Consider the following 24,493-nt stretch of genomic DNA (forward strand, 5'->3'; position numbering starts at 1 on the left):
GTAGAAACATAGACCCTTAATAGTAAATATTTTTCTTCTTTATATAAGCTTTTAAAGCACAGTACTTTGGCTACATCTCTAAAATTTTGATTATACTTCCATTATCATTCACTTCAAAATATTTTCTTATTTTCCTCTTTTTTTTTTTTTTGGATCATTTGGTTGTTTAGAAGTGTGTTTAATTTCCAAATACTTGGATACTTCACGATATTGTATTGCTATTGTTTTCTAATTTAATTCCTTTGCAGTCTTTGGAATTTCAGTCTTTGGAATTGTTACTTGATAGCCCAGCATGTAGTCTATCTTGGTGAACATTCTGTAGACACTTCAAAAGGAGTTTTAGAAATGCCAGGTAGGTCAAGATGTTCAATAGTGTTATTCATATCTTCTATAGTCTTACTAAGTTTTGTTTGTTTCATCTAATTGTTATCCATACTTAAGGGGCATATTAAAGTCTCTAACCATGATTGTGGCTTTATCTCTTTCCCCCTATATTCAGCTTTTGCATCCTGTGTTTTGAAGTTCTGTTATTAGATGTATGCACAGTTTAGATTGGTTTGTCCTTCTAGTGAATTCATCTTTTGACATTGTAAAAATTTTCAGGTTACTATGTGTTGTCATTTCTCTTTAGAATGAAGAACTTTCTTTAGCATTTCTTATTATACAGATTTGTTCCTAATGAACTTCCTTTATTTGAAAATGCCTGTTTTTCAGCTTTATTGAGATATAATTGATAAATAAAATTGTAATATACTTAACATGTACAACCTGATAATTTGACATACATCTACATTGTGAAAGGATTCCCACAATCGTGTTCATTAACACATCCATCACGTCACATAGTTAGTTACCCCACCTTTCTTTTGGTGAGACTACTTAAGTCCTATTCTCTTAGCAAATTTCCATTATACAATATAGTATTATCAACTGTAGTTACCGTGTTACACATTAGATCTTCAGACCTTACTCATAACTGAAAATTTTACCCTTTATCTCCCCAATTACCTCAACCCCTAACAACCATTATTGTACTGTTTTCATGAGTTAGCCTTTTTCTTTTGATACCATGCAATATTTGTTTTTAACTTATTTCAGTCGGCATAATGTGCAAGTTCATCCATGTTGTCATAAATGGCAAAATTTCCTTTTTTAAGAATGAATAATATTACATTGTGTGTGTGTGTGTGTGTGTGCGCGCGTGTGCGTGTGTGACATTTTCTTCATCCATTCATCCATCAATGGACACTTATGTTGCATCCATATCTTGGCTGCTGTGAATAATGCTGCAATGAACATGGGAGTACATAAATCTCTTTGAGTAATGATTTTGTTTCCTTTGAGTATATATCCAGAAGTGGGATTGCTGGATCATATGGAAGTTCTATTTTTATTTTTTTTCCTCATTAAACTCTTTTAATGGGTGTCAGAATTCTATGACAATTAGTCAAATTGTTTCCACTAAAGAATACTAATCTTAAGAACTAATATCTTTGAACTCACACACACACACACACACACACACACAAAACAAATAGTCCGTAAAAATATTTGTCTTTCTGTTTGAAGGTTTTACAAATGGATACATTGTTATCATTATCCAGACCTTAATTATTAAACCTAAATGGCTAATTGAGACAAACAGTTCTGGGACTGTCTTCCACCACTGATTAAGACTGGGGTGATAGGTATTATCCATTTAGCCTTCTGAGCTTTCTGGGTGGACTTGGTGACTTTTCCAGCTCCAGCAGCCTTCTTGTCCCCTGCTTTGATGATGCCCACAGCAGCCATCTGTCTCATGTCACGAACAGCAAAACGACCCGGGAGAGGATAGACAGAGAAGTTCTCAACACACATGGGCTTGCCAGAAACCGTATCAATGATGGCAGCATCACCAGATTTCAAGAATTTTTTCCAACTTCTTTCCATAATGATGATTAGTCTTCTCCTTTAGCTGAGCCAATATGCAGGCAATGTGAGCTGTGCAACAATCAAGCACAAGTGCAGTAATAAGGCCTGGATGGCTTGGGATAATCACCTGAGTAATGAAGCCAGCTGCTTCCCTTGGTGATTATTTAATTTCCTTGGAGACTGGTAAAGTGAGTCATTTTTGCTGTCAACAGCCATGTTACCTCAGTGAACATCTTTGACAGAAATGTTCTTGACATGGAAGCCCACGCTGTCCCTAGGAAGACCTTCACTTAAAATTTCATTTGTAATTTTGCAAGAGCAAAGGTGACCACCTAGCTGGGTTTGAGAAAAACAGTCTCCACTGAGCCCACAGGGACAGTAACAAACCACTAATTTTATAGATATACTGGAGGAGCAGACCCATAGAGTTGTCAGTTGGGTGAGTTGGTTGCAGGATGCAATCCAGAGCTTCAAGCACTGTGGGTCCACTGGCATTGCCATCTTTATGGGTTATTTTCCATCCCTTGGATTAACGTGTGTTAACCCTTGGCTCCAGCATGTTGTCACCATTTCAACTACAAATTGACATAAATACTACTGTGTCGGTGTTATATTTTATTAATGTTGGTGCTGACTTCCTTAACAATTTCCTCATATCTCTTCTAGCCATAGGGTGGTTCAATGGGATCCACCTTATTAACACCAGAACTTAGTTGTTTTACACCCAATGTGTAAGCCAAAAGGGCATGATCATTAGTCTGTCCATTCTTGAAGATACCTGCTTCAAATTCAGTAACACCAGCAGCAGCAGGACAGCACAGTTAGCCTGAGATATGCCTGTAATCATGTTTTTTGATAAAGTCTCTGTGTTTTGGGACATCAGTGATGGTCACATAATAATTGCTGGCCTTGAATTTCTATGGGGAGATATCAGTGGTGAAACCATTCTCACATATAGCTTTCAGTTTATGCAGGACTCGGGCATATTTGAAGAAGGAACTCTTTCCCATCTTATCAGGATCTTCTCAAATTTTTTGATGGTTCTTTTGTCAGTCTCATCACATCTGCAGATTAGATGACTGGTAGTGATAGAATTTATGTGTTCAGTGACAGTGACGTTGACATGAGTCTTTTCCTTACTCACTTTGGCTTAGGTTTAGCAATGGTTTCATGATACCCGAGTTCTGGTGGTAAACCCATTGTGACAAACTATTTTTAATTTCTTGAGGAACCTCCATACTGTTTTGCATGGTGGCTGTACCAGTTTAAAATTTTATCATCAGTGTACAGGGTTCCCATTTCTCTACAATCAGCATTTGCTGTCTCTTGTCTTTTCGATTAATAAACATCCTAACAGGTGTGGGGTGATAGCTCATAGTGGTTTTGATTTGCTTTTCCCTGATGTTATGTTTGCATGCACTTGGCTATTTGTATATTTTCTTTGGAAAAATGTCTATTCAAATCTTCAGCCCATTTTTTAATTTTTTTGTTGTCGTTGAGGTGTACGAATTTCTTATATATTGTTGAATATTAACCCCTTATCAGATATGTAATTTACAAATATTTATTCCTATTCCATAGCTTACCTTTTCATTTTGTAGGTTTTCTTTGCTATACAGAACCTTCATAGTTTGGTGTAGTCCCACTTGTTTATTTTTGCTTTTGTTACTTTTGTTTTTGATGTCCAATCCAAAAAAATCATTGCCAAGCCCAGTGTCAAAAAGCTTACACCTTACGGTTTTTTGTTTCTTATGTTCAAGTCTTTAATTTTAAGTTGATTTTAGTGTATAGTGTAAGATAGGGATCCCATTTCATTATTTTGCATGTTGCTGCTCAGTTTTCCCAACACCAGTAAATGCTTTTTTTAATAATAATTTTCTATTTTCCAGTTATAGTTGACATACAATATTATATTAGTTTCAGGTGTACAACATAGTGATTGGACATGTGTAGAACTCACAAAGTGGTCACCCCAATAAATCTAGCGTCCCTTTGACACCGTACATAGTTATTATAATATTATTGGCTATCTTGCTTATTCTGTCCTTTCTATCTCCATGACTATTTTGTAACTATCAATTTGTAACTACTTCTTAATCCCTTCTCCTTTATCACCAACCCCTCCACACCCTTCTCATCTGGTAACCCTCAAAATGTTCTCTGTATCTATGAGTTTCTGTGTTTTGTTTATTTGTTCTGTTTTGTTCTTTAGATTCCACATATACATGCAATCATATGGCATTTGTCTTCCTTTACCTGACTTACTCCACTCTGCACACTACCCTCTAGGTCCATCATGCGATATATTTTCCTATCCCGTTACTTTTAGACTGTGAGTGTCTTTTCATCTGAAGTGAATCTGTTGTATGCAGCATATGTAAGGGGCTTGTTTTCTTATCCATTCATCCACTATCTTTTGATTGGAGCATTGAATTATTTTTTATTTGAAGTACTTCTTGATAGATACGTAGTTATTGCCATTCTTTATTTAGACTTTTGATACATATTGTTTTCTTCTTAAAGAAGTCTCTCCCACATTTCCTGTAATATTGGCTTTCTTGTCTGAGAAGCTCTTTATCTGTCCTTTGATTCTAAATGATAGCTTTGCTGGGAAAAGTAATCTTGGTTGCAGGGCCTGGATTTTCATCACTTTGAATATTTTGTGCCAAGCCCTTCTGGCCTGTAAAGTTTCTGTTGAGAAACTGGCACTTCCTTGTAGGTAACTAATTGTTTTTCTCTTGCTGCTTTTAAGATTCTCACTTCGAGCCTGACCTTTGGCATTTTAATTATGATGTGTGTTGGCATGGACCTCTTTGGGTTCATCTTCTTTGGGACTCTCTGAACTTCCTGGGGTTGTATGTCTATTTCTTTCATCAGGTTAGGGAAGTTCTCTGACATTATTTCTTCACATAGGTTTTCAATTCCTTGCTCCCTCTCTCCTCCTTCTGGTATTCCTATGTTGTTATGCTTGATGTTGTCTCAGAGGCTTCTTATACTATTTTTATTATTTTGGATTCTTCTTTCTTGTTGCTGTTCTTATTGGTGTCCTCCGCTACCCCATCCTCTATGTTGGTAATTCAATCCTCCATTTCATCCACTCTGTTGATTCTGTCTAATGTATTCTTCATCTCAGATATTGTATTCTTCCTTTCTGAATGGCTCTGTCTTATGTTTTCCATCTCCATTTTTATGTTTTTTATCTCTTTGTTAAAATTCTCACTAAGTTTAACTACTCTTTCCCTAAGTTCCTCGAGCAATCTTATACTAGTGTTTTGAACTCGCATCTGGTATATTGCTTGTTTCCATTTTGGTGAAATCTTTTTCTGGAGCTTTGTTCTGTTCTTTCATGTGAGACGTGCTTCTTTGTCTCCCCATTTTGGCTGCCTCCCTGTGTCTCTTTCTGTGTATTAGGTAGGGCTCCTAAGTCTCCCAATCTTAATAGAGTGACTTTATGTAGTAGGTGGGCTGTGAGGCTCCTTGGCACAGACCTGAGAGGAGTTCAGCTGTAGGCCAAGTTCAGCCACAGCCTGTGCACTTCCGGGGCCCCCTGGTAAGAGTTATCTCAATATAGCTGCCACCTGTACTGGGCTGGTGAGAGGGAGCAAGGAATTGAAAACCTATGTGAAGAAATAATGTCAGAGAACTTCCCTAACCTGATGAAAGAAATAGACATACAACCCCAGGAAGTTCAGAGAGTCCCAAACAAGATGAACCCAAAGAGGTGCATGCCAACACACATCATAGTAGTTGCTTTGAGGGGCCAAATCAGAAACTGAAGTTGGCTGCCACTGGTGTGGGGCTTGAGCTGCTCAGCAAGAGGTACGGGATATGCAGAGGCCAGATTCTGTTGCTTTGAATTTTGTGAGCTTTGAGAGATTTTATGAAAGTTCACGGCAGGAGCCAAGACAGCCCATTTGTATGGAATAAATCACTGGAAGCTGCTTGAGTGGGCCCACAAGTTGGGAGAGGCAGAGTCTCAGGGAATCCTCTGGGCAGAGTGACCCGTGTTATCCAGGTTGATGGTGCCTGGCTCCACAGGCTGGGAGTGGGGAGGGCTCAAAAAAGGAACAATGGCTTCTTCCTGCACCTCTGTCTTGGAGCAAGCTGACCCTCCAGCCCTTGCCCTGAAGCCGGACAGCTCAGCGCCTCCCCATGAATCCCCAGCACCCCTTGAGCAGCTGTCTGGAACTGGAGCTCAGAGCTAGTAAGTCTATAAGCAAGTAAGGTATCTATTTCCTACTGCCCTTAGTCTTACTCAGCTGCAACCTCCACTAGTTTTCACAGCCAGAGATTGTGGGGACTTCTCTTCTCAGCACTGGAACCCTGGGTTGGGCAGACTGGTGCGTGGCTGGGACCTCTCACCTCTCAGGTAGGGGAGGTGGCTCTGCAGCCAAGATGGCCCTCCCAATTCTTGATCACCACACATGATTGTGGGACCAGGCTGTTTTGCATCTCCACCTCTCCTATCAGTTTGAGGTGACCTTTTATTTGAAATGACCTAGTTGTAGGTCTTCTGTTCAGCCAGACCTCAGGTGAATCCACATACTGGTTGCTCTGTAATTTCATTATAATTTTGGTGTGGTTTCTAGAAGAGGCGTGCACAGCCTCTACCTTCTACGCCATCTTGCAAGGAGCCCCTTCAACAAGCTTAAGGTCCATATCATTTGAACTCATTGTCACCCAGCAAAAGGGGGCTTTGGCAAAAAAGAGCAGAAAATGCTTTTTATAAAACCTTCATTTCTAACATGTTTTTTCCTTTTAGCAGTTTAAGAATATTCCGTTTTCTTTTGGCCTTCATTTTTTTTTTTTCCTGATTAGAAATCATCATTTACATTGTTATTCTTCTTTGCATATTATTTCATTTTTTTCCCCTCTGATTGCTTTTAAGATTTTTCTCTTTGAGTATGACTTAAGTGCGTCCAGGTGTCATTTTCTTTGTATTTATCTTACCTGGTGATGGCTGGATTTCTTGGACATCTAGAATAATAGTTTTCAATAAATTTGGGGAAATTTCACCCAGTTTTTCTTCAGATATTTTCTGCCCCATTCTCTCTGTTTACATCAGAGTGCATGATATTTTCCATAGGTTATTGAATCAGTTTCTTTTTTTCCCCAATATTTTTCATATTGGATACTTCCTTTAGAGCTACATTCATGTTCACTGACTTCAACTATCTTCTGTCTTCTTCAACCTAATCAGTTTTCTTATTTGAGATAGTGTATCTTTTAGTTCCAGAATTTACATTTTATTTTTATTTTTGTAATTTCAACTTTGCTGTTTAGAATATCTATATATTCATTAATTATGATTACATGCATTTTTAATAGCTTATTTATTGCAGACGCTTTCAAATTTTTGTTTACTAATTCTGACCTGGCTCACCTTGGGATGTGTTTATTGCCTGCTTTCTTACTTGACTAGGGTTACATATGTTTCACATTTTTTTATGGGTCCAGTCATTTTTATTGTAATATGTGTAATACATTTTAGAGCCTTCGGATTTTGTTCTGTTATTCTGAAGAATGTTGACTTTTTTTACAGGCATTACTCTTGTTTCCCCTATGATGGGCAGTAATTGAAATCACTGATTCTTTCATCCTTCAAGCTGTTGCTCTCAACTGTGCTACTTGGAGTCTCTCCTGTACTTCCTGGCGTCTAAGAGTTTCAGTAATATTCCTCTCCAGGATTTTGTTCTTCTCTTTATAGCTACTCTGTTAGCCCAAAGCTCCATCCTCTGATCCTTCAAACTGTAGACTGTGGCTTAATGATTATGGTTTAGCTGTCCTGAGCTAGATAGATTGGAGTGTTCTCTCAGATAAAAAATGAGTATCCACTATATGTGTGGATTAAGTGAGTGATTTTGTAGTTCTCTGAAATAGCCTAGTGAAGTCTTATAACCTTTATATTTTTCTCTAAACTTACATGAAGAATTTTTTTCAACTTTTTAAAATAACTTTATTCACTTACTATACAGTTTATCCATTTAAAGCATAAAATTTAGTGGTTTTCAATATACTGCATAGTTGTGCAACCATCACTACAATCAATTTTAGAACTTCCATTACTGCAGAAAGAGAGGCCATACTCATTATCAGTCACTTTCTATTTCTTCCCAACCTCCATCCTTGTCCCCAGCTCTAGGTAACTACTAATCTACTTTCTGTCTCTATAGATTTGCCTTTTCCAGACATACACATGGAATTATATAGTATGTGGTTCTTTGTGACTGCCTTTTTTCACTTAGTATAATGTTTTTAAGAATCATCCATTTTGTAGCATGTGTCAGTACTTCATTCCTCTTTCATTTTCCTTTCATGCCAAATAATATTCTGTTGTACGGATGTACCACAGTTTATATACCCTTTCATCAGTTGATAGACTAATGAGTTTATTCCACTTATTGGCTATTATTAATAATGCTACTGTGAACATTCATGAACATATCTTTATGTGGACATAAGTTTTCATTTTTCCTGGGTAAATGCTTAGAAGTGGAATTGATCAATCATGTAATAACTATATGTTTAACTTTTTAAGGAACTGCCAAACTGTTTTCCAGATAGTTGTACCTTTTACATTCCCACCAGCAGTGTAAATGGTTCTTAATTTTTCCACAGCCTTGCCAACACATTACTTTTCGATTTTAGCTTCCTTGTGGATAGAAAGTGATACTTCATTTTGATTTGCATTTCTATGATGGCTCATGATATTGTGCTTTTCATGTGCTTATTGGATATTTCTGTATCTTTTTTGGCAAAATGGCTATTCAGATTCTTTGCCCATTCTTAAATTGTATTTTTTTTTTTTTTTACTATTGAATTGTAATTGTTCTTTATATATTCTAGATATAAGTCTCTTAACAGATGCACTACTTGCAAATATTTACTCCTGTTCTGTGGGTTGTCTTTTCACTTTCTTGATGGTGTCCTTTGAAGCACAAAGTTTTTTGACCAAGTTTGATTTATTTATTTATTTTCCTTTGTTGCTTGTGGTGCTATATCTAAGAAGACTTTAACTAACTCAGAGTCACAAAGATTTAATTCTATGTTTTCTTCAAAGAGATTTGTAGTTTTATCATCTATATTTGGGTCTATAATACACTTAGAGTAAAATTTTGTGCTATAAGGAAGGGATCCAAATCTAATCTTTTGCATGTGGATATCAAGTTGTCTCAGCACCATTTGTTAAAAAGATTATTTTTTCTGTATTGTTTTAAAATCAGTTAACCATAAAAGTAAGAGTTTATTTTTAGACTCAATTCTATTCCATTTATCTACATGTCTATCTTTATGCCAGCACCACAGTGTCTTGACTATGTAGCTTTGTAGTAAGTTTTGAAATCAGGAAATATGAATCCTCCAACTTAGTTCCTCTTTTTATAGATTGTTCTGGTTATTTTTCTCTCTATTTCCATAGAATTTTATGATCAGCTTGTCAACTTCTGCAAAAAAAGCCAGCTGAGCATTCATTTGTAGAACAACTTGGGGAATATTGCCATTTTAACTATTGTCTTCCTATCCATGTCTTTGCATTTATTTTGGTCTTCTTTAATTTCTAAACTATAAGTGTGTTTTATAGTTTTCAAAATATAAATTTTGCACTTCCTTTGTAAAACTTATTCCTGACTATTCTATTCTTATTTGTGCTATTGTATTTAAGTGTGTTTTAAACCTTTTTGTTTTTGTTTTTGCATGTGTGTATGTAGTACATTACTCCATTCCTGTCCCCTACCCGTTGTACCTCTTATCTTTGTCCATTTTTTTAATTCCAATGTTCCACTGATAACGTAAACATTCAGAAAACATTTATTCAACTTCTTTTAGCAGACACATGGCATGCTTATTTTATGTCAGGTACTGTATGACAGGCATTGGGGATGTAGAGTTGATTAAATGTCCTCTAAGAAGAGGTATATAAGGTTTAACACAGTAAATATTAGAATTATGTAGTGTAAGCATTGTAGAAGGAAGGATGGGGGAGACTTTGTCAGAGAAGGTAACATTTAAGCTTGACTTTGAAGTATTGGTAAGGATTTAACAAACTTGGAAAGACTTTCTACTTAGTTGAAACAAGATGAAGGAATTCATGAAAGCATAAAAATACTTGACTGTTCCTAGGAGGTGAACAGGAGTATGTGGTTAGTGTCAGATGACTGAGGGAAATGACTGAGGGTGAAGTGGGAAATGTAGAAGAATCTAATTTTGACAAGCTTTAATAAAATGCTAAGGATTTTATGGGCCCTGGAGACCACTGAGCAGTGGGGTGGCATGGAAGATTTTTTTTTTTTAAGTGAGAGATGATGTTGATGAGATCTCTCTTTTGGATAATTCTCTCTGGTATTTCCTGAGAGTGGATTGCAATGGAGATATAATATGGGCAGAGTAATCAGTTGGAAGTCTGTTTCAATATTCAGGGAGAGAAGATGAAGGTCTTAACTGGGAGAACAACAATGGAATTGAGAGGAATAGTTGACTTTGGATTTTGACAGAAAGATCATGAGGGTGTGCAGTAGGGAAGAAGAGAAATCAAGATAACCTTGAGTTGTCTCATTTGGTTTATCGGATTAATGATAATGTCTTTCTGGTCCTTCATGTTTTGTTATTATTATTTTACTATTTTAATTGTATTCAATACATTACCTAGTCATGTTTGATTGTATCACTGACTGTGATATTGAACTCAGTCTCTAGTCCCCCTCCCTTTTTCCACAGGAGATCAAGCTGATATCACGTGGCTCAAAACACCAATTTTCTAATCACATGGTTTCTGGTTTTGCGAGCCCTGGTATTTATTGAGTTGTCCTGAATGTTTCCTACCTGTGATATTGAGGGCTCAAGAATAACAAAAGTACTTTTTGGATTTTGGGTCTCCCTCCAGAAACTAGGGGCAAAGGTCAGTCACATTCTTTATTACACAACATGCCCAAACTCATTTAGCTCTGTTCTGACGTCCATCTCTACATTTCCAGGTTCTTTGTCTAATCTGCCATTATCTTGATAGCCAGTTTTAGATAAAATTTATAACTCCCATTTCCTTTTCATCCTCCTCCTCTGTTTCCCCAAACACACATCTACTTATTCGCAGCCTTATTATCACATTTGGTTAAACCTATGATCAGTTCTTACATTAATAGGATGATATAAATCTTGTTTCTTTTGCCTCTTTTGAAGGTTTCAAGAGCTCTTGTTTTGGGATTGATTCTTCTTCATGGCATCAGTTCTTTTAGGAATAAGATATGTTTTCCCTCTGCAGATTAATTTGGGATCAAAGTTTTAATAATTATGAAGTTGTTTATGTTTGTTTTTGTTTTTTTCTTTCTGTTACCTGCTATGTTAGTTTGCTAGGGGTGCCATGACAAAGCCCAATAGACTAGTGGCTGAAACAACAGAAATTTATTTACCCATGATTCTGGAGGCTGAAAGTCTGAGACCAAGGTGTCGGCAGGGTTTTCTCTGAGGCTTTTTCTTCTGAGGCTTTTCCCTGGCTTGTAGATGGGTGTTTCTCCCTGTGTCCTCATATAGTCTTCCTTCTATGTGTGTCTGTGTCCTAATTTCCTCTTAAAAGGACACCAGTCATATTAGATTACATCCTATCTATATGACCTCATTTTACCTTAATCACCTCTTTAAAGGCCTGATCTCTAAATACTTCCACATTCTGAGCTACTGGGGAGTTAGGACTACAACATGATTTTTTGGGGGAGGAGAGGGGGTGTGGATGGGACACAATTCAGCCTGTACATCTGTCTTATCTCTGTTTTCTTTAGATCTTTTTGTTTACCTGACCTCATGTATTTTCCTTGAGCGTCTTTGGCTGTCCTTGTATATTTTAGAGAGAAGCTGTGAACAGCTGATTGGTTTAGTTTGGTTTAGGCAGAGTCTGTAAGTGGCTTTTCTGTCAGGCAATAGTATCCTTTTTTGGGAGGACTCTTATGTGTCAGGATCTTTGGTTCTTTTTTTTCCTAGTGCTCTTCTATTTCTCTAGAGAATAATATTCTAGTTAGCAGGACAGGGTGGGTTTGGGATGGGGGTAGCTTACACACCTTGCTGACAGCAGTATAAGAGCAGGGTCAGGAAGAGGCCTAAGGAGCTCCACAGTTTGCTATGCAGGTTGACACTTAATCACCCCTATTTTACCTGGTGTTCTAGAGTACTGGACCTCTTCTTTTTGGTTTTTTCAGAGACTAAACTAATTTCCTGCCTGACTGCAAGATGAGGGCAGAGGCCCTCACTATCTTCTCATTATCTGCAGATACAGCTAACTAACAAGTTCTTTCTGTTTTGCTCTAAACTTCACCTTCATCTTCTGGGACATCTGGAGCCTTGAGCACTTGAATTCTTTAGGGAATTATTAATGAAGTTTTATTAGTTTTTGGTTGCCTACTATATGCTAGATACTGTGCTTTGCAAGAATTATCTCACGTGATCTTAATTGTAACTTTCTGAAAGGTTTTACTAGCTCCTTTTCACACATACGAAATAAGAGGTTTGGAATGGAAATAGTAAATTGGAGCACCAGGACTTGAACAGAGATGTATTTGACTTCAGAAACTGGACTTTTACTAACTCTGCTATACTCAGAACAGTTAGCAAATTCACATTTCTGTCTGTATGTCTGCATTATAGGTTTTGTAAAAATGTCAGTATATTGATTTGAACACATTAAAAAAGACTTACTATTCTTGGAGGGGGAAAAATGGCGTAGATGATAGAGTCTCTGTTCATCCCTCTGGCAACCAAATCAAAGTTGTGACAGAAACAAGGAGCAAACAGCAAGGAAAATTGTCTGGGAGCTAGATGAACAAGCCACACAACTAGGGAGAAATCTAAGAAATTACCCTGCAACGGCAGAAGATAGGACTGGGCGAAGAGGCAGGGCTGCCTGGTCTCAAGCAGCTGAATGAGACCGAGTCTGTGGCCGTTGCAGATGCCTCTTAAAGGGGCTACGTCTACAAGCGGACTTCCGCAGTGCTGGATCTGCTTGCTCTGAGCACCAGTTTTGATTTGGCTGTGCAGGGACTTACAGGGTGGCACTGAGTTGTTGGAGTGAGGGCCTTGGTGAGGTTCTCTCCCCAGCAGAAGTGCCGGCCGTATCCATTGTCCCTCTGTTGAGCCCTAGTCCCTCCCAGTGCACAGACACAGCGCCCCCCCACAGCTGAGATTCTATCAAACTGGACAACAGAGGTTGCTTCACCCAGAGGATTCCATGAAACTCCGTCTCCTCCAACTTGGGGCCCCACCCAAGCCACATCCAGGTATACCCTCAGCGAGTCAGGTGCTGCTTGCTGAGCAGCGCCAAGACTCACACTGGAAGCAGCTGGCCTTAGTTTCTGGCATGGCCTCTTGAGGCAACTATAAGCACAGCATCTGTGGATTGCTTGCTAAATCTTAAGAGGTGGCCCCAGAGGGGCACAGGCTTGGGCTAAACTTGACCTGCAACTGAACCCCTCTTAGGACTGTGCCACTGGACACCTACTACACAAAGCCATACTAATAAGACCGGGAGACTTAGAAGCTTTGCTTAGTACATAGAAACAGACACAGAAAGGTAGCCAAAATGGGAAGACAGAGAAGCAGAAACCATATGAAGGAACAGAACAGAGATCCAGATATAATGGAGTCAAATAATCTAACAGATGCAGAGTTCAAAACACTGGTTATAAAGATGCTCAATGAACTTATGGGAAATGTAGATGAATTCAGTGAGAACTTCAACAAAGAGATAAAAAACATAAAAATGGAAATAGGAAATTATAAAAGGGAACCAGTCAGAAATGAAGAACACATTATCTAAGATGAGAAGTATATTAAATGGAATAAACAAAGTGAATAAAGAAGATCAAATGACCTATCTAGAGGATGGGAAAGCCAAGGACACTAAATCAGAATGGCAAGAAAAGAAGCCAAAATTAAAATAATAATCTAAGGAGCCTATGGGACACTATTAAAAGTAAAAATATTTATGTCATCGGGGTGCTTGATGGAAAACAAGATGTTGAAGAGCTATTTGAAGAAATAATGATGGAAAACTTTCCTAACCTGGTGAAGGAAATAGACATAAAACCCCAGGAAGCTCAGAGAGTCCCAAAAGCCAGGAACCCAAAGAGGCCCACACCAAGACACATCATAATTGAAATTCCAAAGGTTAAATACAAAGAATCTTAAAAGCAGTAAGAGAAAAGCATAGTTACCCACAAGGAGCACCCATCAGACTGGCAGTTGATTTCTCAGAGGAAACTATTCATGACAGAAGGGCTTGGCACACAATATTCGATGTCATAAAAACCCAGCATCTATAACCAAGGATACTTTATTCTAAATGATAGCAAAGCTACAACCAAGATTACTCTATCCAGCAAAGCTATCATTTAGAGTTGAAAGACAGATAAAGAGCTTCCCAGACAAAAATAAGCTAAAGGAATTTATTATCACCAAGCCAGTATTACAGGAAATGTTAGAGGGACTGCTTTAAGTAGAAAAAACCGTGTCAAAAACAGGAATAAAGAATGGTAACAACTACATTCCCATCAACAAGTACCTCAAATGGAAAAGAAAGAAATGCTCCAACCAAAAAATAGAGTGACTGAATGGATGAGAAAACAAGATCCCTATGTACGCTGCCTACAAGAGACTCACTTCAGATTAAAAGATACACACAGACTGAAAGGAAGGGGATGGAAAAAGATATTGCCGTGGTGGTCCTAGAGGGTAATGTGTTGAATGAAATGGGTCGGATAAAGACAAATATCGCATTATTTCACGTATATTTAGAATGTAAAGAACAAAATCAACAACAACAAAGAAACGGAAATAAACTCATAGATACAGAGAATATTGTAAGGGATACTAGATGGGAGGGAGGTTGGGGGATGGGAAGAGGGCAAAAGGATTGAGAGGTGTTGGTGGATGATTGCAGAGTAGACATGGGGATATAGAGTATAGCGTGGGAAAGATGGTTAATAATGTTGGAATGAATATCGTAGGGAGGCGGGGTGCTAGATTTGGTGGGGTGAGTGCTTTGCGAGTTGTGTGGATCTCTCATCAATATGCTGTACAGCTGAGGGTAGTGTGTTATATAGCAACAATAATTGAAAAAAACTCATTGAATTGTACAGTGTAAATGCAGGCAGCTAGCTGTATTTATATTTCAATAAAGACAGAAAAACAAAAAAGATTATTCTAAATATAATACAAAAATAAAGTGAAATTCATTACACCTATGGGAATATAGATATAATTTAATTTTTATGAATACAATTAACCTTCCATAAACAATTTTGGGAGTAGAACAGATTCCAGCTTATATTTGGGATTCAGCAGGCGTAGGCATGGAGATAAATGGTGATATTAGGTTCTGTATGTCATGATATTGAAAGTTCCTAGAACCAAGGGTTTAGTTTTGTTATTTTTCTGATATTTCCTTTCCAGTACTATCTAGAGTGTAGTAAACTTAATGTTCAGTAGATTTTGGCAGACAGGCTAAATGACAGCTAAAAAAATTTACGACTGGACATGGTTCCATAGTGTAGCCGTTAACACGTCTGCTTTACACACAGAAGGTCCTGGGTTTGCGTCCCAGTGGACCACAGTCCATGGTCTACGGCCATGCCCCGCTGAACAAGCCTGATGTCTGACTCAGAAGCTAAGCAGGGTCAGCCCTGGTTAGTACTTGGATAGGAGACCACCTAGGAAGACCAGGTGCTGTAGGCATATATTAAAAAAAAATTAGAACTATATGTTTAAGAATACTTTATATGTTTTGGTACTGACTGTCTAGCATTCTTATATTTTTAGTCACTGCTTAACTCAGCACTAATCCTTTTTTTCCTTTCTCTTTTAACAGATTATTTCTGTAACTGGATCTCTAATTTGCCCAACAAAGAACAATGTCTCGTTCACGACAACCCCCTCTTGTGACAGGCATCTCTCCAAATGAAGGAATACCATGGACCAAGGTCACAATTAGAGGAGAAAACCTGGGAACTGGCCCAACTGACCTCATAGGTAGGGGCAAGGACTATGCTATTTATCCATGGTAAATGCATTTTTATGTTGGTCAATCGAGGCAGGATATATTATTTTGAAATAATGAAGGTGATAGAAAAACATTATTGTGGTCTGTACAGAATGATCTGAATAAAAATGAAATAAATTTGGTTTTCTGACTTTTCTGTTAAAAATCATTATTTTATCAAATCTTTTTTTATATTGTTTTTCACTAAGTTCTCCAGAAAGTTTCTCACATCTGAGATTTGCTATCCTTTCCCGAGCTTTGATCTCTCCTATTAAATTGCCAAAACAGCCTCTACAAGTTATTTTTGCTCTCTTTAGTTTTTACTCCATTATACAACTATCTGTATTCTTTCTCAAGTGCTCTGTGAATTATGCCACTTCTGTTTCTTATTGCTCTTCAAATTAAATGTAAACTCTACCTCCTGGTGATGTCAGTACCACTTTGCTCTTTCTCTCACTGCACCTAAAAAGAGACTCTCTCCCAGTTGTGTAGCCTCACTATGACCTGCAGATCTCATTTCCTTTTTGCTGCCGTGTGAATGCGCCATCATGGTTGAGAGCACTGGCATTGATATGAAATACAAATAGTCTCTGTCTGCCATAAACAGCCAAAAAAATCTATTCAAATTCATTCTCACCCATGCTAATCTATCTTTTTATTTAGGTTCCCCTAATATTCAGAGCAAACTAAATTTTAGTTTTCTGGACCAGTTTATGTTTTTTAATTTTTTTAAGCTCAAGGACATGAATGATAGAATACTGTGCATCCAGTTGACACTGCATAAATATTTTTAGGTCTTGGTTTGCATACTGTTAAGCACTGATGTTTGTCAGTGGTTCTGACTCCTGGCTTGTCTTACTCTCTTCTAGAACCTAAAAAAAATATGATCTGGTCCACCAAGTTTCACTCTCTAAAGATGGACTCTAATTATTTTATTATTATTATTTTTAATACAAATGAGTGTCAGATACAGCCAGGGAATAGAGCAAATTATAAATATAATCATATAGTCAGTTAAGATTATTTTCCTGTGAACTCTGTGTGAGGGTATTTAGACATATTAAGAATGAAGAAGGGAGAGACTCTAGTGAATATATATTCTGATTTTGCATATACATTTATCTGGATTCAGACATTCTCTTGACTCATTTCTTAATTTATAAGGGACCTTTTGTTAAATACTGGAGATTTTAAGTTGAAACTTGTTTTTCTTACGTTATAGCTGCTGATTGACACATTTTGGCCATACAGAAAACCCTTTGAAAAGAGAAAGTGAATTGAAACTCTGAGTTTTGCATTTTCCAGCTAATTCTTTTTGCTAGTATTATTTAAATTGTCTCCTTTATATTGTTTTCTCTAGCTATAGTTTTTTATTCTTTAGTAAATAAAACTTAGTTATTCTTAATGAAGATAGTTTTATCTAATGCTATTTCTTAGTTCTTGATATTGCTCATTTCCAGAATTTTCTTTATCCAAAGTGGAAAAAATCCCTGGAATGTATGGAAATTGACTGTACAGTTGGAGGTTATGTCTCACATTTTAACTGGCAGTCATTGTGAGCTCCTAAACATGACAGTTACTAGTCATAAATTTGAATCTTGCTTTAGCTTCAGGCAATGCTATTCTTATTTGACTAAATGTATATTACTTTTGTAAACCTTGCTAGTTCATCTTTAAACCGGCCTATGTATTTCCAAGAAATTTTTTTAAAAAAGCAAATTTCACTTATTAAAAATAATTTAAGTGTTTTTAACTCAATTTAACTCAGATGATATCAATACTAGCCAAGTATAACACTACAAAAAAACTTTATTTGGAATTCTACAAGTGACTTAAAAAAAGATGCTATATTGCATAAAGCAGATTTCTTAGCTTTCAGCAACTTAGCAAAAATGTGCTTAAGAAATTAAGAAATAGGTTTTATGATTTTAATTTTCATGACATTTAAAATGATCTTTTTGAATCTCTTTAAAATTATATGGTGATTATTCTTTTTTTAGTTAAAATGAAGAATAGATGTTAAATCAGAGGAACATTGATAGCAGCTGTCACTAGATGAATAAACTATTGTTCTGGGTAGTTTTTTCCCCAACTTGTACCATTATGGATATCATTCTTGTTTGCTCACCTGAACATGTTTTTAAGACTTCATGTCTCTGTATCTGATATTTTTTCCTATTCCTCAGATTTAATCATAAGATAGTTCCCTAGTTTATATTAAACCTTGAAATTCGCTGTTGAGTTTTTCTCTTTTCTGAAGTGAGTTAACCTTTAAAACCACAAGAATCTTTTTGCTACTCTAAAATTTAAAAATATTAAGTTATATAGTAACCTGGAGTGATGTCAAAATATTTACCACCTATAACTGAGAAGTTTATAAATTAAAACATTTCATGTCGGAAACCAGCCGACCAAGTCAAACCAGGTCCCTGAATGGGGGAGCGGGGACTGAGAAAAAAGAGAAGACAGACAGGGTGCAGGAGGGAGAACAGATCTCACAACTGTCTCTCCGAGTTTATTTCTTATGCTCCTTTTTATACATAATCTGTATCCCAAGATAACATAATTAAAGTAACATCTTGAAGATCAAGGTACAATGGACACTCCCTTCGACACTCCCTTCGACACTCCCTGTTTCTATTCTTAATCTTCTTCTTCCTGGAATTCCTCAGAACCAGCCTTTTCCCTTTTTTATGCAAGCAGGCCTCCCGAGATAATCCATGCACTCTTTTGAATTTTGGGAGCTTTAGCTCCCTACAATTTCACATTCATTTAAAAAATACACAGATTGATTTACGTATACATAAAAATTATTTGAGCCATTACGTCTTGAAGTGTTTCACAGTGCTTATCTTGGAAATGTAGAGGAGTTTCAGAGATCCTTTCAGTCTCTTAAATTGTTTAAATTTTTCATAACAAAAATTGATGTTTTTTTTGATGGAAATCAAACACATTCCCATTTTGAAAAAAATAATTTTGAATTATGAATGCATTTAAAAATGTGTAAATGTCATTACGCATTTTAAAAAAAGAGGAAGCTTAGTTCTAAAGGAACCTTCAAGTCCTTTATTAGAAATACAAAGTTTCATATATGAATAAATAATAGATATTTTAGAGAAATCCCTAAAATTTATCATTTTAATAAATATGTCTTAAAAATGTAGTTGTTTTTATTCCTTTATAGTTAATATAAGATTCTTACTAAATAGTGCTTTAAGTTGTAACAAAAGATGACTTGAATTCCTCCCTACATTTTTTCAACCAAATTTGGTGTTAGTTGAGGTGTTCCTGAAAAAAAAAAATCACAATTACCAAACTTGACTGCCGAGCAGTATAAAAAATTATATAATGTGAAAGGAAAGTTTGAAGTGTCTCAGTCTTTGCCACATATATTTTGGTTTATTTTCTCCATAAATATTTATTATGTTGATCTCTGTTTTGTGGAAATGGAAAACAGAAAGGAAGTAAGAGAATAGGTTAGCTGACAATATGTTCACATGGTTGTATTTTGGTGTTCTGCCTGGGGTCACATTTTCATCATTACAGTCTTTTAATGCTTCCCTGTTTGGTTACTGCCTAAATTGTAGATTAATGCTACAGTGAACATAGGGGTACATTTACATGGAATTGGGACCTGAAATGCCAGGCATAAGCTGACCTTTTGGGAGTGTCGGTTTATTGTCAGAGCATCATTAGGAAACACCAAGGCACCATGAACTGTCATTTTGGAATGATAAACATATAAAAAGTGAAATAGTAAACTAGTAATACCCCAAAACATTTACTGGATTTCCCATACTTCAGGCTATCCTTAAAATATTTTAGTTCATTCTGTTATACCATATATAGTTGAACAGTAGTAAAAGTACATGCAGATTATTTTCAGGAAGATAGATAAATATGTTTTTAGGGAATGACATATACATTTATTTACACTTTAGAATTTTATACCAATAACTTAGACTTCTAAAAATGGCAATAATTTCTCTTCTAACATCCACGAAAGCAATTTAAGATTCTCATAATCTAACAAATCTGCATTGCCTCCACATAATTATTATGCTCATTATTATCTAATTCCATGTACGTTTGAAGAAACTAAAATGTAATCTAAAAGAACTCTTAAATAGTAGAGAAAAACAGATTAGACAAAAATCAAGAGACAGTAGTATATTTATAAATAATATTGGGTATATTCAATAATAGAAATCACTTGAACAGGAAATATTATTTCTAGATTTATTTTTCAGTTCTTGAAAAGGATCTGGTAATAGTAGGAAGAGAAAGAAGAATCTTTTTCTCATGTAATAGAGATGAATAACTCATCATTATTCGTTTGAACTTTGTTATATGCATGCTTTTCTTTTCAGGTTTAACAATTTGTGGACATAATTGCCTTCTGACAGCAGAATGGATGTCTGCAAGTAAAATAGTATGTCGAGTGGGACAAGCCAAAAATGACAAAGGAGACATAATTGTCACAACCAAATCAGGTGGCAAAGGAACCTCAACAGTCTCTTTCAAGCTACTCAAACCTGAAAAAATAGGTATCACCTCTTATGATGCTATTCTGAAAAAAATAAAAATGGGTTTTGACTTTTAAAATTTAAAACTGGTAAATTAGTGTAAAATTTACCTATTATTATATATCATTAACTTAGATTCAGTTTATGTTTATTTTGACAGGAATGGGATATTGGTTAAAATGTGCATTATTTTTGAAAAGTCAGTTTGCTGAGCTAACAGTAAAACCTAAGGGTGATGATCCTGACAGAACTATCATTCTAAATTCTTCGTAAAATCTGTTCATTTAACATTTTGATATGACAATTTTACTTCCTTGCTCTTAAATACATTTCTTCTTGAATTGCATTTTTTTCTATTACATGGTTAAGATTTGAGGTCAAATATCTTCCAGATTTGGCCAAAGTAGCAATGTTATCTAAATAATATTCTTTTTTCTTTCATTTTCTTTATTGTTTCAGTTCTGGAGAAAATGTTGCCTGGCCTTTAGCCCTTCAAACTAGAAATAACCCTTCTTCTTTGTACCCCATAACACTTCATATGTGACTTTTTATGCACTTAACACCTGCTTCCTCATATTGCTGTAGTTAAGAACTTGCTTTGAGGAGCCAGACTCTGAATATTAACCCATTTCCAGTTTAGAAAAAAATTGCAGCTTGCTGCCAGCATTAATTTAATTTTACATAAATGTGCTCTTTGAAACTGAAGCAAATCTGAATGGTCTTCACTGTGAAAATAAAATATAAAAACTGTTCTTGGAGTTATTTCTAAACAGAACTTGTCTTTAATCCTAATGTAACAGAAATGTATACATAAATTGGATTCATCAAATGAATCTTTGGCTAACAACTATTCTAGAACAATGTTAACATCACCATAGGAATGCTGCGTTTTTTAGGATTTGACATTTTCAGTGATGGAGAATTACTATATTTTGTAAATGGAAATAACACTACTAAAAACAGAAAGCTATAAATAGAACAATGTCATTTGTTTCCAAAGACTATCGATATACTAGAGTGATGTGAAAATAATAAAAGCGAGATATTTCATGGCAAACTTTGAGAGTAAGGTTAGGACTGTAATCCGTTGAGTTATCTCAGGGTTAAAGCTGCAGCCCTTAGGGCCGCTGGTGAGTTTTCTTTGGGCAATTGGGAGGCAAAATCTGAACTCTAGCACTACTAACTGTGGAACTTATACCTAGTTTCTTTGTGGATGGATGTGGAATGATAGTATTGCCTACTTCATAGGATTAAATAAGTTAGAACATACATACATGTAATGTGCTTAGCATAGCCCCTTACATAAAATAAGTGCTCAATAGATTACTTTTTATTTTTTAACTTTCTTTTTTAAAAATTAAATTTATTGGGGTGTCACCAGTTAATAACATATTGAGTTTCAAGTAGACAATTCTGTAATACATCATCTATATATTGCATAGTGTGCTCACCACCCAATGTCTAGTTTCCTCTGTCTCCATATATTTGACCCCCTTTACTCTCTTCAAACTCCCCCTATATGTCTTCCCTTCAGGTAACCATGTCGTTGTCTATGTCTATGAGTTTTTTTGTTGTTGTTGCTTTCTGTTTTATATCCCACATATGAGTATAATCATATGGTTATTGTCTTTTTCCATCTGACAAGATTACTCTCAAGATCTATTCATGTTGAAACAAATAGCAATATTTCGTCATTTTTTTATGGCTGAATAGTATTATATATTTGTACCACCTCTTATTTATCTAGTCATTCATTGAAAGACACTTAGGTTGTTTCCATGTCTTGGCTGTTGAGATTAATGCTGCAATGGACATATGGGTACATATATCTTTATGTAATAAGTGTTTTCCAATTTGAAGGTACTCAGAGGCATTACTGGGTCATATGATAATTATTCTTAATTTTTTGAGGAACCTCTATACTCTTTTCCATAGTGGCTATTCCAGTTTACATTTTCACCAGCAATTTACCAGGGTTCCCTTTATCCACATCCTCTCCATCATTTGATATTTCTTCTCTTATTAATAATAGTCATTTTAACAGTGTGAAGTGGTATCTTATGGTGGTTTTGATTTGCATTTCCCTTATAGCTAGTGATGTTGAGCATCTTTTTGTATGTCTGTTTGCCATTTATATATTTCCTTGGGAAAAATGGGTGCCCATTTTTTAAATTCAGTTGTTTGTTTTTGTTGTTGTTGAGTTATGTAAGTTCTTCACATATTTTGGATATTAGCCCCTTATTGGAGGTATTGTTTCTAAATATCTTCTCTCATTCTCTTGGTTGCTTCTTGTTTTGTTAATGGCTTCCATACTATTTTGTTTACTGTAGCTTTGTAGCATAATTTGAAGTTAGGGAGTGTGATACCTCCAGCTTTGTTCTTTTTCTCAGGATTGCTATTGGCTATTCGGGGTCTTTTGTGATTCTATACAAATTTGAGGATTTTTTTGTTCTATATTTTTGAAAAACACCATTGGAATTTTATGGGGATTGCATTAAATCTCTTTATTGCTTTGAGTAATATGATGATTCTTCCAATTAATATGCAATATCTTTTCATTTCAGGTAGCTTTCGGTAGATAGGTCCTTCACATTTTTTGTTAAGTTTATTCCTAGGTATTTTATTCTTTTTGTTGCAGTTGCAAAAGGAATTATTTTTTAATTTCTTTCTCTGAAATTTCACTTTTAATATATAGGAATGTGGTAGATTTTTGTACATTGATTTTGTATTCAGCAACTTTACTGTATTTATTGTTTCTAATATTTTTTTTTGTGGAATCATTAGCGTTTTCTTTATAAAGAACTTTGTCATGTGCAAAAAGTGACAGTTTGACTTCTTCATTCCCAATTTGGATGCCTTTTATTTTTTTCTCTTACTTAATTGCTCTGGCCAGGATTTCCAGTATTATGTTAAATTTAATAGTGGTCAGAGTGAGCATCCTTGTCATGTTCCTAATTTTAGAGGAAAAGCTTTTAATTTTTCACCATTGAGTATTACATTAGCAGAGGGTTTGTCGTATATGGTCTTTATTATGTTGAGATACTTTCTTCTGCACTCATTTTATTGAGCGTTTTATTAATCATAAATGGACATTGTATCTTTTTAATGTATTGTTTTATACGATTTGCTAGCATTTTGTTTAGGATTTTTGCATCTATATAAATCAGAAATATTGGCCCACAGTTTTCTTTTTTTGTGTTTTTCTTGTCAGGTTTTGGTATCGGTAATTTTGGTGTCATAAAATGAGTTAGGAAGTATTGCCTCTTTCTCAGATTTTGAAGGTTTGAGAAGGACAGGCATTTAATCTTTGAATGTTTGATAGAACTCATTAGTGAAGTCATCTGGTCCTGGACTTTTACTTTTGGGGAGGTTTTTGATGACTGTTTTGATTTCCTTACTGTTGATCGTTCTATTTATATTTTCCAGTTCTTCATGATTCAGTCTAGGAGGGTTATATATTTTTATGAACTTATCCATTTTGTTTAGGTTATCAAATTTGGTGGCAGATTGCCTTTCATATTATTCTTGTATAGTCCTTTATATTTCTGGAGTAACTGTTGTAGCCTATCTTTCATTTCTGATTTTGTTTGAGTCTTTTTTTCCTTAATGAGTCTAGCTAGAGTTTCATCAATTTTATTAACCTTTTGGAAGAACCAGCTTTCTGTTGCATTAAATGTTCTATTGTCTTTGCGCTATTTCATTTAATTCTGCTCTAATTTTTATTATTTTCTTCTTTCTACTCACTTTGGGCTTTGTTTTTTCTTCTTTTTCTAGTTCTTTAAGGTGAAATGTTAGGTTGTTTGAGATTTTTCTCATTTTTAGAGGTAGGCCATAATGCTCTAAACTTCCTTCCTATTATTGTTTTTGCTGTATGTCTAAAATTTTGATATGTAGTATTGTCATTCTCGTTTGTCTCTTTGTATCTTTTTATCTCTTCTTTGACCCAGTCATTATTTAATAGCATGTTCTTTAATCTCCACATGTATGTGGTTTTTCTTGCTTTTTTTTTTTCTTCAGTTGATTTCCAAGTTAAAAGAGTTGT

At 35.6% G+C, this 24,493-nt stretch overlaps 1 protein-coding gene across 4 annotated transcripts in view; it reads left to right on the forward strand.

The window, feature by feature from the left end:
* EXOC2 (exocyst complex component 2) overlaps positions 1 to 24,493 on the forward strand; it is a 205,444-nt gene that overhangs the window by 20,647 nt on the left and 160,304 nt on the right. For all 4 annotated transcript variants that reach the window (XM_039869477.1, XM_039869476.1, XM_039869478.1 and 1 more), the window contains exons 2-3: positions 15,755 to 15,915; positions 20,296 to 20,472. In XM_039869477.1, coding sequence (XP_039725411.1) covers positions 15,798 to 15,915; positions 20,296 to 20,472 — 295 coding nt within the window. In that variant the 5' untranslated portion in view covers positions 15,755 to 15,797. The remainder of the gene's footprint in view (positions 1 to 15,754; positions 15,916 to 20,295; positions 20,473 to 24,493) is intronic.

This window comes from Pteropus medius, unplaced genomic scaffold, assembly GCF_902729225.1.
Source record: "Pteropus medius unplaced genomic scaffold, Ma_sr-lr_union100, whole genome shotgun sequence".
Taxonomy (NCBI): domain Eukaryota; kingdom Metazoa; phylum Chordata; class Mammalia; order Chiroptera; family Pteropodidae; genus Pteropus; species Pteropus medius.